Here is a 17438-nt window from a genome sequence, read left to right as displayed (position 1 = left end):
ATATACAAGACTAACACATATCTAGTAAATGCTAGGGCATTCTTGAAGGAACAGGATATTTCTAGAAAACGTGGCGTGATGCTAGTCACATGACCTCGCTGACGCAACAGTATATTTATCCAAAAAGAAAAGGTTATAATCACAATGACGGACTAAAATTACCAATTATAAGACTGGTAGACAGGTACATAAGTTTTTTCAGTTTTTACACATATTTACTCCTGATGAAGAAAGTGCTGTCATTTAGAAATGTTTATTAGGATTAGTAAAATTGTTTTATTTGTTTTAATTGATTGAAAGCCATATCTCACTGGGATTCAAAGTGCACTTTTAAAGAAAGTTTTAGCTAGTGTGTTAACATGTTGAATAGTTTCATATGGAGTGCTCCTGCCTTCTTTCTAGTTTTCTAGATGACATTATGGACTCTGTGAAGACCTCAGCAGAAACAGTTCACATAAATCTATTCAATGATTCATGGTTAGTTTTATGTTATCAAATTGCTTTTTATATGTGGATGTGGTTAATTAGAAACCTTCATAAATTTAAGATATAAAACCTACAAAAAAATTCATCAACAAATATAACTAAAATTCAGTGACAGTTTTTTTTAGTACATGTATGTCCTAGTAATAAGTATAAGATACGTAAATCTAAATCTCAACAATAAATCTAGAAGATAGATATTTTATAAACACAAGACTTATCTATGGAAAATACCAAGAAAAAAAAACTATTATAATAATACTCAGTTTTGTCTGTCCTGAAAATGTGTGCACACTTCATTTTAACAAATGTAAAATATACTTTAGTAGACATTTTGTACAACAACATAATAAAGCCTATCAATGTTTTTAAAAAGGTATAACATTAGGTCATAGAATAACATTATAAGTTTATTTATTGATAGTATTAAGTAAGGTAAAGTTTAGCCCTAACTAAACTAAAGCAGAACATGTAAACAAGTTGCAATGTTAATTTATCTCTATTGAATACAGGCCATACTTAATAAAAGCTTAACAACTGTTAAGCCTAAGACAAGTGGACTTGTAGATTTCAGTGTCTGCAATTAGAATTTTTTTGTGTTATTCTAGAAATTCTGTACTTGAAGAAGTACTGTTGCAAAAAAAAGGTACTAATTTGTCTGCAAATTTTTTGCAAGTATCTGATAATATATGAATAGTATTCTGTTGTTATAACAAATTTCATAAGGATAGGCCTACTGCTTCATGCCATAAAGGAAGCAGCCATTTTTATAGTTTTGTTAATACATGTATGACTTATAGTTGTGCAAACTTACTGTAATTTGCACATTTTACCAATAGTTCTTTTTTTTTGGCAAACTGGACAATTATAATATCAACAGACATTATTATAACATAACTGATGGAGGATATTTACATTTTTGGAAGGAAACATCCAGATAATACTGACTGTGAAAAATAAAAAGTACTTTAACATTAAAGTATATTTATAGCATACCCATGACTTCACATTGAAATTCTAATTGTTTTATGCATACATCCAAAGTGTTTGTTATGTTCATTCATTTGAATTTAAAAGTTACGAAGCCTTTACTTACCCTTTTCTAATTAAGAAACGTGGTGGAAGGAAGACTGACAAATTCTTGTAGAACACAACTGTTGTGACTATGCTTTCATTCACTGAATAACAAAAAATTATCTGTTAATAACTAAGTGATTATTATGTAAAACATTATAATTATGCTGATAATGATTTCACTACTTTTTTCTTGTTGTCTACTGACAAAATCCATTTAACTCTGGTGAGTGCAAAATAACAAAGGATAGATTATTTCTAACATTTCTTTCATACTAAAAACTGTTGATGAAGACATCAAATAGTATAATAATTCTTTATGTTGTATAATTATGCCATTGTTTATCATCAATTATCTTTTGTAGGTTTGATTTTAAAATAATTTTTGTATGATTTTGTTGTCATTTAGACATCTATGCTGCTTAAAATTAAAAAGTGATGCCATCAAACATAAAATTAATATAAAAAAGATACCAGAAAACATAGGAAACTAATCACAAGAATACTTTGTAATAGCTATATGAAAATGCTTAATCTCAATAAAGACTTGAAGAGATTATTAAATGGCTCTCCTAGACTATACAGTTAATTGCAAGCATGGGCATATTATCAAAAGTAATAGTGAGTAAATAGCTCAATAAATAAGATTAAAAAAATATATGGTGACTTACAATGTTCAGCATCAGACATTAAGAAGGTATTATAGCTGACCTCTAGCTCATCAGTTAGCCAAGGATGCTTGCCTGAAACAGTCTGGCTATTTGTTTGCATGTTATCCTGCTTGGTTGTGGTACTGGAACCTTTCAGGATTTCAGGAAAGCTTGGAAACTTCAGAATATGCCATCCTTCCTCCATCACTTTCACAGTTTGTAAGACTTAAAAGTAAATCAACAATTGTTTTCAAATTTGCCTTAAAAATGGAAATAAACTTCGTCTTTTTGAAACTTGGTTGAAGATGACGATTCAATCTGGTAGTGTAGTCACACACACACATGTAAGGAGGACAAAACGTTACCCTCAAACAAGTTTCAAAACAGATGGGGGAGATCACTGGAACTTTCTGATTTTTTTGGAACAAGTTGAAATATCTACCTGAATCTTCTTTTAAATTCTGACATATATAATGAACATTGCTGTACAGTGCTTTTTCTTTTACATTCATCGATAATTGACATAGTTTTGCATTACTGTTAGATTATCATCCATATTTAAGGATGAATGTGGTTCTGATTAAATTACAAAAATCCAAGAAGAGATTTAGTTGATGTTTATACAATGAAGTTATAGTTTTAGATTGAAAAATCAAGACACAACTTCTTGATAATACTGATGCATATAATGTTATCTTTTAATAAGGGACTTGATTTATTTGTATTAAAAATGCAAAACAATGATATATTAATGTACAGGTAATAAGTATACTGAGATCCATTTCAAAAATCATTTGAAAAAATTAACCTACACCACATGCAAATTTTATCTAAAACTTGAAAATTTAACATAAATGTATTAGGGTTCAAACATTGAAGAATACATGCTCATGCACACACACACATACAACTGACTGATGATTGTGAAATCTGCAATTTAGAGAACAGGATGCAACTGTTTCCAATGAATGCTATATCATGTAAAAACTTTAACCATAATTGGTTCATTCACTTTCAAAGATATCTGATTTACTGTTTCTGCACGGAAAAATCGAGTTTCAATCCATGTAGAATAATAATAATCCTTTATTTTTCTAATGTATTTTGTTTTAATAAATAGTAATAATAAAATCCTTCATTGAACATAAAAGTGGCTATAACTATTTTTCATAATAGTGCAGCATTTATTTCTAATGTCTCACCAAAAGCTTCTCTATCATACATCTGAAAAATTCCAGGTGCACCTTGAGCTCCTCTTGAAAGCCCATGGTTTAAAATTAGCTGATGAATCTGAATCATATACTGAAAAAAAAGAAAAAGTTTTAATTTAACATAAAGTACACTCTCTTTTACTGCCATGGACATATGTATGTATATATATATATATGTTCTCCTTCTAAAGCGCTGCTATATGGGTTTGGGATGTTATATACATGTTCTCCTTCTAAAGCACTGTTATGTAGATTTGGAATGTTTTGTACTACCATGCTGAAAGGGTGTTCCCATAGGCAACAGAATACCAAAATCTTGGGAGTGGGAGCAATACACAGTAATGTTCATTGATGGTATTTATACACCAATATATGTATATGTATCTTGTAAGTTACATACACAATGTGCGTCTAACAGTTACATGTTTGTGTGCAAAGTAACAGGTTGTACAATAAGAGCAGGCTACATAGTGTAGTCCAAGATATCATTCTATATATGTATCTATAATACACAAAATAATATGTATAGCACACATAACAATGTACATAGAGTAACATACATCATGTACAGTGAAAACATTATAAAGGGTAAAAATTAACAGATGTCTTCATCAACAATCAACAACAAAGTGATTACAGAAATAATCATTAAGAAAAATAAGAATCCCCTATCTTTTTTGTATGCTGAAATATTGTTATATTTACTGAATTAAACACAGTGGCCCCCACCTACCTCTGTCTATTTTTGGAAAGACTTGCTTACGTACACCTACTATGACGTGTAAATAACCAATTGAAAGCTCATAATGTCCTCCTAATGACTTTCTCAGCTTTTTTCAAAATATTCTGGTGGCAAATTCGTTGTTTTGATGTTTGATTTCAAACGATAAAGTAAGATTTTTTAAGATTTCATATTTTTTTAGCCCCAAATACAGCTTAATTACAGAGCTTGATAAATTATTGTGAAATTCTGTGGTACTGATATAGTAATTTATAATTTTTGGTTATTTTAAAATGTATATACAAAACCTAAAAAAAATATTTAGTTTCACATACTCCCATGCAAAATTTGATAAAACAAGCAGCAAAAGAGTTCAAAGTTCGTAACTAGAAGAGATAATTGTTTTCTATAATCCTTTACTTACTGTTCTATGTTTTAAGAAAAATAACTGAAATTTATTTTTAAATAGTTATAATTTATATACATATATAATGTATTAAAACTGGAATGTGACTGCATTTTACACAATACTAGTCCACTAAACACAACAAAGATAGATCACTTTGTGAAGGCCAGTTTTATATTCTTGGATACTGTAACATGAGTGCATGTGTGACGTGTCATTGCAACTTCTATAATGTTAAGCCAGGCATGGCTGAAAGGTCAATATGATAAAAATTATAATAAAATACATTGAGTGATATACAACACAAGGTAAGCTCACCAGTAAAAACAGTCTTCTGAAACAATGCTAGTTCTACATAAGTATATGTGCTTGCTTGTTATATGCGTCAGTTCTGACACATATGAACAAAGAGTGATGAATGTTGACCAGTTGGGGATAAAAAAAATTAAAGAATAGGTTAAACAATCACCAAGTTTATTACATTTTAATTTCAAAATAATAAAATAAAAATATAAATTGGCAATTATTTAATCTATTCTTTAATTTCGATATCTTTGTCTCCTATGCGGTTAACTATACATTTCTCAGGTTGGGGATAAACACTATTTCTTTTTTTGGTTTATGTAACTTCATCAAAGCTGTTTCTAAATCCTGATATAACATTACCAATTTTGTCTGCTTTAGTCAAAATACAGATAAATTAATTTTAAAAAATAATTCAATCAGCCTTAACTTCACTTATTCAACAATTATTTATTGTCTTCAAATCAGTTTGTCTTTGTAAGTATAGTATACAGGCAAGGGTAATGAAGTTTTCCACTTGTAAATGTGCATATGTTGTATTCCATCTCACTACTGTTGTAATTGTAATAACAAATAAAGTTTGCCCCTCAAGAAGAAAGGTCCACCTTTCAAAAGTGCTGTGTTGTAGGATTTTTATTCATTTCTATCAAGACTTCTCGAACCTATGTGTTTTTCTAACATTATAAATAAAGTATTATTATTGTTTCTGTAAAAAAATGTTGTTCATTCACTTTGATCTTATTACCCATCAGTCTGAATATGGCTGCAAGAGAAGAGTTGAAAGCTTGCTCATTAAATATACAACCGTAAAAATAAAATACAATTGTGTTATTATTATTATAGTTTTTGTATCATTGATAAACTTTATTTTACGATTTTCTTATCTATTAATATTTGTATTTTTTTATTATTTTTTTATCAGGCAGGCTGTAGTATTGCCTATGTAGGGATTGGCTTGAACTGTTCATCAAAATGACATTTTAAATATTTTCTGAATAGGTTCTAAGAAGTTTATGATACTATAAAATGTTTCCTCTTATAAAATGTAATGTAATGACTGAGTAACAAGTTCTGGGAATGTCTGTAAATATCATAGCAAAAAGTTTGAATTTCTTGTTCTTCTTTTATATTACGTGATAACTCAAAAACATTGGTATCAACCAATTTCATTGAGGGGACATAGTTTCAAAAGAAGTATTTGCTTTTATAAATATTATTAATAACCAGTAGTAATTAAAATATATATATATAATTCTAGTTAAATGATGTTATAATTAGCCTTTGAAGTTAGCTTTCTTACAGGAATTTGTTGTTCCTTTAAAAAGCTCAAGTACAGGGTGAAACAGGAATTACCAGCCAATAATAGATAAACAATAATTATTACAGTTGGAACCTCACAGTATTTAGAACTTGGTTATAAATACAACCTTCCTATATTTATTGAAACACTGCATTTAAAAAAAACAAGGAAACAAGTAAAGTGAAAAACTTTTCAAAAAAAGGAAGTAAATATAGGGATGGCTAATATCAATCCTTCAAAAACAATGCAAACAAGATGGAAGGGATGACATTTGTGAGTAGGGATGATGCAAATGCCATACTTACTATCTTGTTTGCATTTTTTTGAAGGATTGATATTAGTCATCCCTACACTTACTGACTTTTTTGAAAAGTTTCTTCTTTACTTGTATAACTTGTATTAATCTTGAAAGGTCCTTTTTCTACACCCCTGTTGTCAGGACCTGAATATAAATTCATAGTTTGAAAATATATTTGTTCTTAGTAATTACAATTATGAGGTAGTTGTATATTGAATAGTAAAAGATATTTCTTTAAACTTACTGACTGTTTATGGATGACATGAGAGTTCATCAGCAGGAGGGAAGCAATATCCAACAAAGTCTGAAAAAAAAAACAACATATGTATATATAGCTTTTAATTTTTCTGTACTGTTACAAAAAAAAGTATTTTCAATAAAACCATATTTACATTTTTACAGATAAATATTTTCAACATTACTAAACATTTATAAAAATGTTTACACATACATATTTAGTTTCCACACTAGTACCAAAAATAAAATAGAAATAACTGCTTACCTCAGTTGTATCCATAACTTCCTTTTGAGTTAATAACTTGTGCTGATAAAAACTGTGCAATTTGTTTAATAGATCCAGAACAGAAGCTCCTTCTCTGTAATGCATTGTCTTAATCTTTGTCTCCAAATAGTTTTTCAAACTTACAGCAATGGATGATATGTTATTTTCCAAGTAGCCTAGTGTTAACTTCTCAAACTAGAAATAAAAATTTAATAATGTTAGTAATACCTAGTAAATCAAAGAAATACTAAATATCATGATATTCTAGTGAATTATTTCTTATTTTTAGCTGATCATGCACAGCTTAGAAGATCAGTTCAGTACTAGACTTCAGAAACTACATGAATCTAAAATGTCCAAAAATTAAATCTAATACTATAAAACACAGCGTCTGTCTGTCTCTCAGTCATGCAATGATGTCAGGGCAACTTATTATGTAATTTAAGTAGTTTGGTTTCCTGTCAATTAGAAGCAAGTCGTCTATGATTGATCAAAAATTAAAGATATGTTTGGACTAAAATGGAGAAAAAATTGCACTTTTTTTTGCAGTTTGAAAATGTATCTTTGTTAAGTCATCAAGTTATGCCAGAAAGAATGTAAATGTACTTTAGTAGACATTTCATACAACATATCAAAAGCTTAAAGTTTTTAAAAAGGTCTAATGTTAGGTCATACATTAAAATGTGTTGCCAGCTGTGAAGAGGATGCTGCTGATTTACAAAATGATTTAGATCATTTAGTGAGTTGAGCAAATGAATGGCAGATGGGTTTCAATTATAATAAATGCAAGATAATGCATGTGGGTTATCATAATTTGAATTATAACTATAATTTGGATGTGCATAACCTTAACAGTGTTATGAAAGAAATGGATCTTGGTGTAGTTGTTGATCAGTCTCTTAAGCCCATCCAAGCAGTGAGCTGTTGTTAGTGGTAGGGCAAATAGGAATTTAGGTTGAATCTACAGAAATACTGAATACAAGTCTAAAAAGGTTATAATTTCATTGTATAGGTCACAAATTAGGCCACATTTGGAGTACTGTATTCAATCTTAGGAAGAACATTGAATTGTTGGAAAGGGTTCAGAGGAGAGTTACTAGAATGGTGCGTGGGATGGAGGATTTGTAATATAAAGAGAGTTTAAGATCCCTGAAATTGTTTTATCTTAAAAAAAAGATGAGTTAGAGGGTTAAGATCCCTGAAATTGTTTTATCTTAAAAAAAGATGAGTTAGAGGGGATCTGAATGTGGTATTTAAGATTGTTAAGGGAATTGATAGTGTTGATGCATCATCTTTTATCTCATACTTAATGGTGAGAATAGTAGAACTAGGGGGACACAAATATAAATTTTGGCAGGGAAGAAGTTATCTTCAGCTAAGACAGTTGTATTTTTCTAGCAGGGTGGTTGGACTTTGGAATGGGTTGCCTTTAGATGTTGTGGAAGCAGTAAATTTAAGTAAGTTTAAGAGAAAGCTTGTTAACTATATGAATGATAAGGGGTAGCTTTGAGGTTATATTTTTTTATTTAATAGTTTAGAGGATGGGACAGCCTAGATGGACCAATAGGTCCCTTGTTATCCCTAAACATTATGTCATCATATTTCTAAAGTTGTGAATGAACTAGAACATAGATACCAGCTAATAAAGCTTGGCATGAATGGGTAGTGAAGGAAACTTTATTATAAATGTAAAATGTTTTGATAAGCTTTTCTCATCATCTGGTACAAAAACTCATAGAAATGTTCAAGCTGTCTCCAAACATTATTGAAATTGGGTTCTTTATAATTAAATCAGGATTGTAAGCAGTTACTGACTGTTATCTGAAGAAGCAGCTCATATAAATTTATTTTTTGATTTAATGAACTTAACAGTAACTTAGCTGATTGTAATATATCAGTGACATGTCAAACTAACTGTCCACCCTTAAAGTTTAACATAGCTAACAAATACGTAATAGTAGTGTTCAGTATGTAATACAACAATTGAAATATCCTATAAATACCTTGGGTAGCATTTATCCACAGACAAAAATTAGACGTATTTATAAACCTGTTGTGAATATAACAAAATTCTTATTTTAAAAGACATTATCCTAAAAATAACTGGTTGTTTATCATCTACATATTCACATTTTCTGTCTGTGCAGACGTGTAGACTCCACAGGTTGATGCTCTTCCACAAAAGAACATACTCCTAGTAAACTTGAGTACTCATAAGGTATCGCATGCCATGCTTCTACAAAACGTAATGTTGCTGTTATAATAAACAACTCTATGATAATTAGACAAGATCAGGGTGAACAGCAAGTAGGAAAAGAAGGAGTTTTGTAAAAGATAAACTGAGGCTGATTTCAAATGAGCAGAACTTGATGATGCCACTTCTACTCAACTTGTAAGCTATTCAAGTATTTGAATAACATTACTTACTATGGTCATCCGCAGAAATATTTCCAGGGAGGGGCAAAGTTCATCAGTTTTTTTTTTGTGGGAGGGGGCAGAGTAGTGTGAAATCGTGAATTGAATAAAAAATTCATATACATATTGTGAATAAATAAAGAGAGAATTATGTTTCTCATTTTCCAGGAGGGGCAATTGCCCCCCACCCCACCCTGCAGATGCCCATGTTACCTACATACATTTACTTGATTTCATACTGCTATAACGAAATCGATAACAATGTTTAAAAGTACCTGTTCCTGGATTTGTAAGAACTCTTCTGATAAGCAGCTTGAAAAATCAGGCTCTTCCCAAGAAGCAACACTTTTTTCTTTGAGACTACAGTGCCTTCTTACTTCTCCTGTTTCAAATTTCAACAAATATAATATGAAAGGAAGTATTAAATACCAAACATTATGATGATCTGTAAATTGTTAGTATCTTGCAAACATAAATAAAATGTGTAATGTAGTTTGTGTTTAGTTATAAATTGTTATTACTAAGAAAGAAAATAGTGTTTAAAAGTAGAAAATGGTCTTCTGGTGGGACAGCAGTAAGTCTACAGATTTACAATGCTAAAATCTGGGGTTCGATTCCCCATGGTGGACACAGCAGATAGCCTAATGTGACTTTGCTCACAAACAACAAAAACAAAAATAAAAAATGAGAATTCGAACTTTAAGCTCTTTGTATAAAACTATAGTTTCTTTTGAGATAAAGAAGCAAGTTTCTTTATTGTTCATCATCAGAATAAACTGTATCTCACTTTTTAACATTCTTCTTATGTTCTTTAATTACTTAATTTTCTTCATGCTACAACAGTTATAGACTAAAACTCTGTATTGAAATGTTTCATGCTTATAAGCCTATATTTTTTCAAGTGTAAATTTCTCTAAAATATCGTGGTATGGAATTGTCATGTATCTTGCCCTCCTGTACCATATATTTAATATAGTAATAAAACTATTATATTATTCTAGAGTTTTAATTATGAACTTGTTAAGGCCAGATTGAGTATTGTGCTCATTTGGTCATAGGTAGTACTCTCTATAGCAGCATTTCTCAAACTGGAGTCTGTAGAGTACTCTCGGGTGTCTGTGAGTTATGTCCGAAATTTCATAAAAATATATAATTTATAGGATAAAAAGTATTTTACATTAAATTAAATTTACATGAAACAAAACATTTAATTTTAGAATACAGCTTTTTATGTACACAGAATATACTTTTAGAAACAAAAATACTGATACATTTAGGGGTATATCCACAAAAAAGTTTTAACTTAGAAGGGGGTCCTTGGGTTTCTAAAGTTCAAGAACCACTGCTCTATAGCACAAGTTAATCAAGGGTGTTATGAGGCACTTTGTAAGGTAGTTGTATCCTTTACCTATTTTAGTGTGAAGTTACTTAACAACTGTCACATGAAGAAATTCCAGTGTTGGGATTTTGTTACTGGTTGGTCAGCTGTAGGTTGAATGTGGATTATGAAAGCAGGTTTAACACTTTCAGGCAAATTACATTTCAGCTCTGAAAAAACAATATGTAGACTGTGAGGACTTGTCTTTTTATTATCTAGTAGTAGCCTTTAAGCTGCTGAACATGTGACCCTGATTCTCATTCCAATTATTCAATAGTTTTAAATTCAGTTCAGTACCCAAGTTTATTTCTACAAATTAAAGTTCATTGATGTCTTTAATTTTCCTTAATTTTAAATCAGTTATATTTATTTAATTTTCGACACTATCAATTCCTAGTTTGATGATCAGCCACTGTTTCAACCATCCTCATGTCTTTGTTTGTTAAGCACAAACTACATGTGTTATCTGTGCCCTTCCCACTGTGGGTACTGAAACTCAATTTTTAGTGTTATAAGCCATCAGGCTTAGTACTAAGCCACAAGGGCGTGTTTTTGTTAACTATATCCACAAGCGTATCAGTATGTGTTTTAACTACTCCAAACTTTAAATAAAAGTTTGGAGTTGGCTTGAATGGGTAATGAAGAAATTTTTAATATAAACATCCAACATTTGGACAAGATTATGTCATCATCAGGTACAAGTAGTCTACAGAGACACATGAATACATGCAGTATGGCACAAAGAGGTCAGATGAGCAGAGATTGCTTAACAGCTTAGTAAAGGTATCTTGGAACTCCAGTGTGTTGGTTTAGGCTAGGGCTGTTTTGTTCAATTAAGATAGCTTCCTTTATTTTGTGTTTGTTGATGTTTGGTTCCTTGTTTAAAATTACAATGTTTTCTACAGATATACTGTGGTGTTTTGAGTTGCAATGGTGGTAAACCTGGGAGATTTTTTTTTATTATGCTCAGTGAATTTGGTTTACAATTTTCTTCAGGTTTCTCGGATGTAGAATTCTGGACAGTTATTGCACATTATTTTATAAATGACGTTGGTATTGTGTAATTCTATGTAATTTTTATTTAGTAATGATTTTAGTTTAGGGCCAGTATACTCAGGTAATAACATTTCCCAACAAGTATCTGATAGGCAAGCCCACAAATAAAATTCGATCAATATTTGATCAAGAAATAAGGGTAATAATATACTACTATAAATAACTTTACTGAGTTCCTTCAAGTGTTAAATAAAGAGCCTACCTAGATATGGACAATATCATTATTATATCAAATAAACAGAAAACACAATGTGCGTACCTATGTAATTAAAAGGACATATATTTCTACTAGGTTATGTCTAGCTCCACAGCTTTCTCTCCCTCACGATTAATTGCAGTAGAACTAAAACAAGTTGTTCTTAAATGTAGTCTTCATTAAGTATCTACGAGTAGAAACTGGTTAAAGAACTGGTTATGTCTGAATTCAACAGGTAAACCTTTTTTTTCTTTAGAATAGTTAACAGAGTCATGTTTTGATCTTTCTTCCTTCTCAGCATTGGTCAGTTGCTACATTTATACATATTATTGCAATAGCCCTTTGGACAGATGAGACATTCTCTACTACAGAGAATAAAGAAACTGAGCAACTGAAACAAGGCAATATTAATGACTTTCTGTACAACATGTTGCCACCATTACCGCATGGAAACTAAATAACTGAAAATGTTTTTTAAATTTCTATGCCATTAAAGCAGGTAAAAATCATGTGGTATGTCTGCATGTCATAATACCAATAACTTAATGCAAGTATAAATGCTGATTTTGAAAGTATTTTTTCCAATGCATGTAATTTATGTTCCATCCTCTGAACTTGAGATTTAAAATACTAGATCTTTACTTTCTACTTTAGCAAAACACATTCCAAGAAATATCTTCAAAATATTAAATACCAAAGGACATCTATATACATTCACTTGAGAGTATAAAATAATTTTGAAATGTCAAAGTTTAAGGTAAATTCTTGAAGTACACGTACATCTGCCAACATGTATATCTTTGAGAAATATGCAGTGTTATCGCAACACTATTTGAGAACAAATCTAGCTCAAACAATGTGATACACCTCAACAATAGCTGTGTATTATGTTAGAAAAACAAAATATCATATATAAAACATATGAAGCTCACACTAATGTAACACACCTCACCGTTATTCTAATCTAGTCTAGCAGTTAGAGCTTTATAACTTCTCATCTGCCTGTCAGCTATGGAGCAATGTTAAGGCAGATACTAAAAGTGCTAATCATTCTCAGAACCCCTAAAATTTTAATGGAAGAAATATTATTTTTTTATAAATTAGAAACCTAATAAATATGGACCTACCAAGTAAAATGTGGAAGTAAAATTATAAACTAACACTAATTTGAAAACAAAACAGCCCCTTTGATTATCAGAATGGGTATATTATGTAACCATGGTTTTTGCATTAGGTTACATTATTTACTAATTGGGCATATTTTGGTCAAGTACCTAATAATATTTGATTAACAAAAATCACCAAAGCTGAAAAGAAATAAAGAAAAACAACAACTTATAAGGTTATATTCGGGCGAAGCCGATTATGTACATTTGTACTGGACAACAAACATGATAGCAATACTTCAATTATTTCATGGATAGTTGTAATAACAGAAAAGAATAATAACTGAAAAAATTAATATCAATTAATTGATTTAATCATAATTTCCATTAACCACTTAGTTTACATGACAGTAATAAAATAATCAATGTAATCATTGCCCATATATAACAGGGTAAATTACCCAAATCTAATTTTTAGTTATGTACGTGTGATCAAAGATTCTCCTTTAATTTTCATTAAAATAACACTTGGTAATTGTATTTGAAATAAAATTATAGGTTCCAAAAAGTATAATTACAATTTATACAAACACACATACAAGTGTTTGTGGATTTTTAAACGAGTTAAATTTAAAGGTATCTTTACTTAATACCATGAAAATAGTAGAACTTGTGACTGTCATAAACTTCCCATAAAAATGTTACATACAAATAACTATTAGTTTTTTGTTTCAGATTGAAATAGATCTACAATATGAATCATGATCTGAGTGTAGAACATACTTAAGATAATCAGTCCTGAGCACATACCTGTGTACCCTCTACCACAATACTTAATGTTATCACTATTTGCTACTGTCAGATTCCATCCAAAACTCTGGTATTCTTCTGGAAGACAAGTTGGAATATCTCCTACAAAGGTGAAGAAGAAACTAATTTACTATGAATCAATTTTTAATGGGTAGTTTAACATATTCAAAATTACTTTTCCTTTTAACTACATTGAGATGATAGACATGAAAACAATAGTAACAAAACATTTTATTTTACAAAACTTACAAAAAACTCAAGCTTAAAAAATATAAATAATCAAAAGAATACAGCTTAATGAGGTAACTAATAAATATTTGAAATTTAACTTTGTTTTACATATTATTCAATTTAAACATTTAATTTACAATTTTAAAAATAAAAACTTTGTATTATAAATATTAAAAAATATTATACTTTTCAATAAACTAGTTAACTACTACTTGTAAGTCATATTCTGTGTATCATTTGAAGAACTAGAACTCAACAGCCCCTCAGTTGATTAGCAGTAAGTGTGAAGGCTTATAATACTAAAAACCAGGTTTCAATGTAATGATGATGTATAATTTGTTTATTTGTTTTTGAATTTTAGACAAAGCTTTATCTGCTTTAACCATCCCTAATTTTGAAGTGGCAAACTAGAGGAAAGGCAGTTAGTCAACACCACCAATTCTTAAGCTACTCTTTACCAGTGACATTCTTTGAAGAAGTCACTACTTATGTAGATGAAGGGTGCAGATTTGGTGTATCTGGATTTTCAGAAGCATCTGACAAGACTTCATGTAAAAAGCTTGTTAACAAGATTATCTCTGTAGTTGTGTAGGATAGACTGGCTCATTGGATGGATGGAAGAAAGCAGAGGGGTGTTATAAATGGAATTCAGTTGAATCTGGTTAATGTCAGAGATCAGTGTTAATTAGGACCTTCGTTCTTTTTGATTTACATCAATGACATAAATGAAGGAATGATCAATAAGTTATTTATAAATATTGGCAGTGTAGGAGTCATCTTTAGCTAAAACAACTTATTTTTTGGCCTTTAGAACAGGTTGCCTGCAGATGTGGTGGGTGAAGATAATTTAAGGAACTTTAGGGGAAACCTTTATAAATATCTGATTGATAATGGCTGGTATTGAGTGTTTCATTTTTATTTTCAAGTTTAGTTTAGTGGATGGGACAACTTAAATGGACAAACAGGTTCCTTGTTGTCCTTAAATCATATATACATATATATTATAATACCACCACAGCTGAAAATTAATTTCACACTTACTTGTCTTGTCCAAAACCATTAAGTTGCTGTCTGTTCTAGTCATTCCTGCAGTTGTTGTCAAAATACAACTGTATATTGCAGATTTATTTACTGAATGGATAACCACTCGACTTCCTGTTGGAAATATATCCTCAATTAGCTCTGGTTGTTTGGATGGGTTTAAGATTCTTCCATCTTTCAGCCAATTGAAACCAACTTTCCTGGAAGAAGCATCTTTTGAAAGACATGTAATTACAGCTTTTTCTCCTTCTCTCAGAGTTTGGGCTAAGGGAACAAGTATAGATCCTGGTGATGATATCACAACTACATCCAACTTCTTATCCTGTACCATTCCCCAGTCAGTGACTTCACAAGTAAAGGTTCCTATGTGTGAGAAGTATAAACATTTCAGTAAGCTGTTTATAATGTACAAGTACTTGTGTACTTTAACATATTTTAACTCTATACTTAAAGTTCTTGAAATAGCTTTCATGGGAATATCATATATTTTTTTATTACAATGTTTCATCTCTGCAAGTGAGACATAATCATGTCCAATATTCAAAGTAAAAATACATTCAAACTGAATTTGAAGGTACTTGTACTTTGAATATTTATGTGATTAATTCACACTTTTAAGAGATGGAACATTGTATTCAAAAGATAAGTGTGATACTTACGCCAAAAACTTCCAAAAGCTTTATATAAATATTATGAGTATATATATTCAATAACTAAGTTGATAACTTTACAGTGTATATATATATATATGTGTGAGTGTGCTACATTCACATATCTTTAGAGTATTACGATGGGTCTTAAATAATGTGCCATTAGTGTTAAGATGAACATTACTCATGAGCCATTAGTGTTAAGATGTACTTGACTCATGAGATATTGGTGTTAATGTCTATTTTAAAGAACTCTTACACCTTAGAGGAAAGAAAACCAAATTATGTACCTGTAATGTTTGTTGAGTATAAATTTTATTGATTTATATATAGATTAATCTGATCATTAGCAAATCTACCAATTATCCTCATCACACATTATTATATTATGTCATACCAGTACACTTACCAATTGTTGTTCAGTTTCATGGTTATGTGGTCAATTATGTAACTATGAACATGTATGTCAATCTATTGCTATCCCTAAAAACTTATCATTAAGAACTTTAGAACTGAAATAAATTTTCATGCTTATAACTTCATACACAAACATCCTTTTAAACTGAAGATGTTAATAAACTAGGGAGTGATATATTTTTTAAAGCCAGTTAAACATGCAGTCCAGTACCATTATCACAGCTTCTTCTTGCCTATGTCTATGCTTTAATCGATCACTAATACTAGAAGTACAAGTACACAAGAAAGTAAATTTGTTGTCTTTCATGGGTATATTTGTTCTTTAAAAAAAAGAGGGTTTGGAAACAAAAAATAAAGGAATACTAATAAATATCTAAAGTTAATTAAATCAATCACTTAAGTTTGTGTAAGTATCTTATTCAGTTCTGATGATCACATACCATTGCAGATTTTATTAGATTAGTGACATCTGGCAAACTTTTCCAATGAAGATTTTAAATATAAGGAACCAACTTCTGTGGCTCACATTAAACCTAACTGTTCCATTTATTTATTTATTTTCTGTGAAAGTTTTATAATAGAATCTTCCTAATAACAATTATTCAATTCTGAGAATGACATGCAAAATACAATGGATGTGTCAATGTACTTTGAAAATCATTATTTGTTTTTGAATGTTTGGACAAAGCTACATGAGGGTTATCTGTGCACAGCGGTACTCTTGTCTGACTAAAGTGTGGGATTTCACCATCACACTTATAGTGTACTCATATTTTTAAAGTGTGGGATTTCACCATCACACTTATAGTGTACTCATATTCCTAAAGTGTGGGATTTCACCATCACACTTATAGTGTACTCATATTCCTAAAGTGTGGGATTTCACCATCACACTTATAGTGTACTCATATTCTTAAAGTGTAGGATTTCACCATCACACTTATAGTGTACTCATATTCTTAAAGTGCAGGATTTCACCATCACACTTAAAGTGTACTCATATCCCTAAAGTGTGAAGCACATGTTTACACCAAAGGGACATCAACCATATACCCACATACCAAACATGTAACAATTTATTTGACACTCAATATTAAACAAAAATTGTTACGATATATATATATATATATATATAATGTAAAAGCGTAAATGCATTTAACTTAAAACAAAGTTTAACAACTGCATTATGG

At 30.2% G+C, this 17438-nt stretch overlaps 1 protein-coding gene across 1 annotated transcript in view; it reads right to left on the bottom strand.

The window, feature by feature from the left end:
* Nucleotides 1–17438, bottom strand: part of LOC111088575 — a 63321-nt gene that overhangs the window by 44219 nt on the left and 1664 nt on the right. Inside the window, exons 2-9 of the mRNA XM_022399102.1 lie at nt 15182–15544; nt 13910–14011; nt 9639–9745; nt 6949–7143; nt 6691–6750; nt 3410–3509; nt 2229–2432; nt 1580–1661 (exon numbers count right to left, since the gene is read on the bottom strand). Coding sequence (XP_022254810.1) covers nt 1580–1661; nt 2229–2432; nt 3410–3509; nt 6691–6750; nt 6949–7143; nt 9639–9745; nt 13910–14011; nt 15182–15512 — 1181 coding nt within the window. The 5' untranslated portion in view covers nt 15513–15544. The remainder of the gene's footprint in view (nt 1–1579; nt 1662–2228; nt 2433–3409; nt 3510–6690; nt 6751–6948; nt 7144–9638; nt 9746–13909; nt 14012–15181; nt 15545–17438) is intronic.

This window comes from Limulus polyphemus, unplaced genomic scaffold (assembly GCF_000517525.1).
Source record: "Limulus polyphemus unplaced genomic scaffold, Limulus_polyphemus-2.1.2 Scaffold4033, whole genome shotgun sequence".
NCBI classification, from domain to species: domain Eukaryota; kingdom Metazoa; phylum Arthropoda; class Merostomata; order Xiphosura; family Limulidae; genus Limulus; species Limulus polyphemus.
The sequence above is the reverse complement of the archived record's forward strand: the minus strand, read 5'-3'. Positions and strand labels throughout refer to the sequence as shown.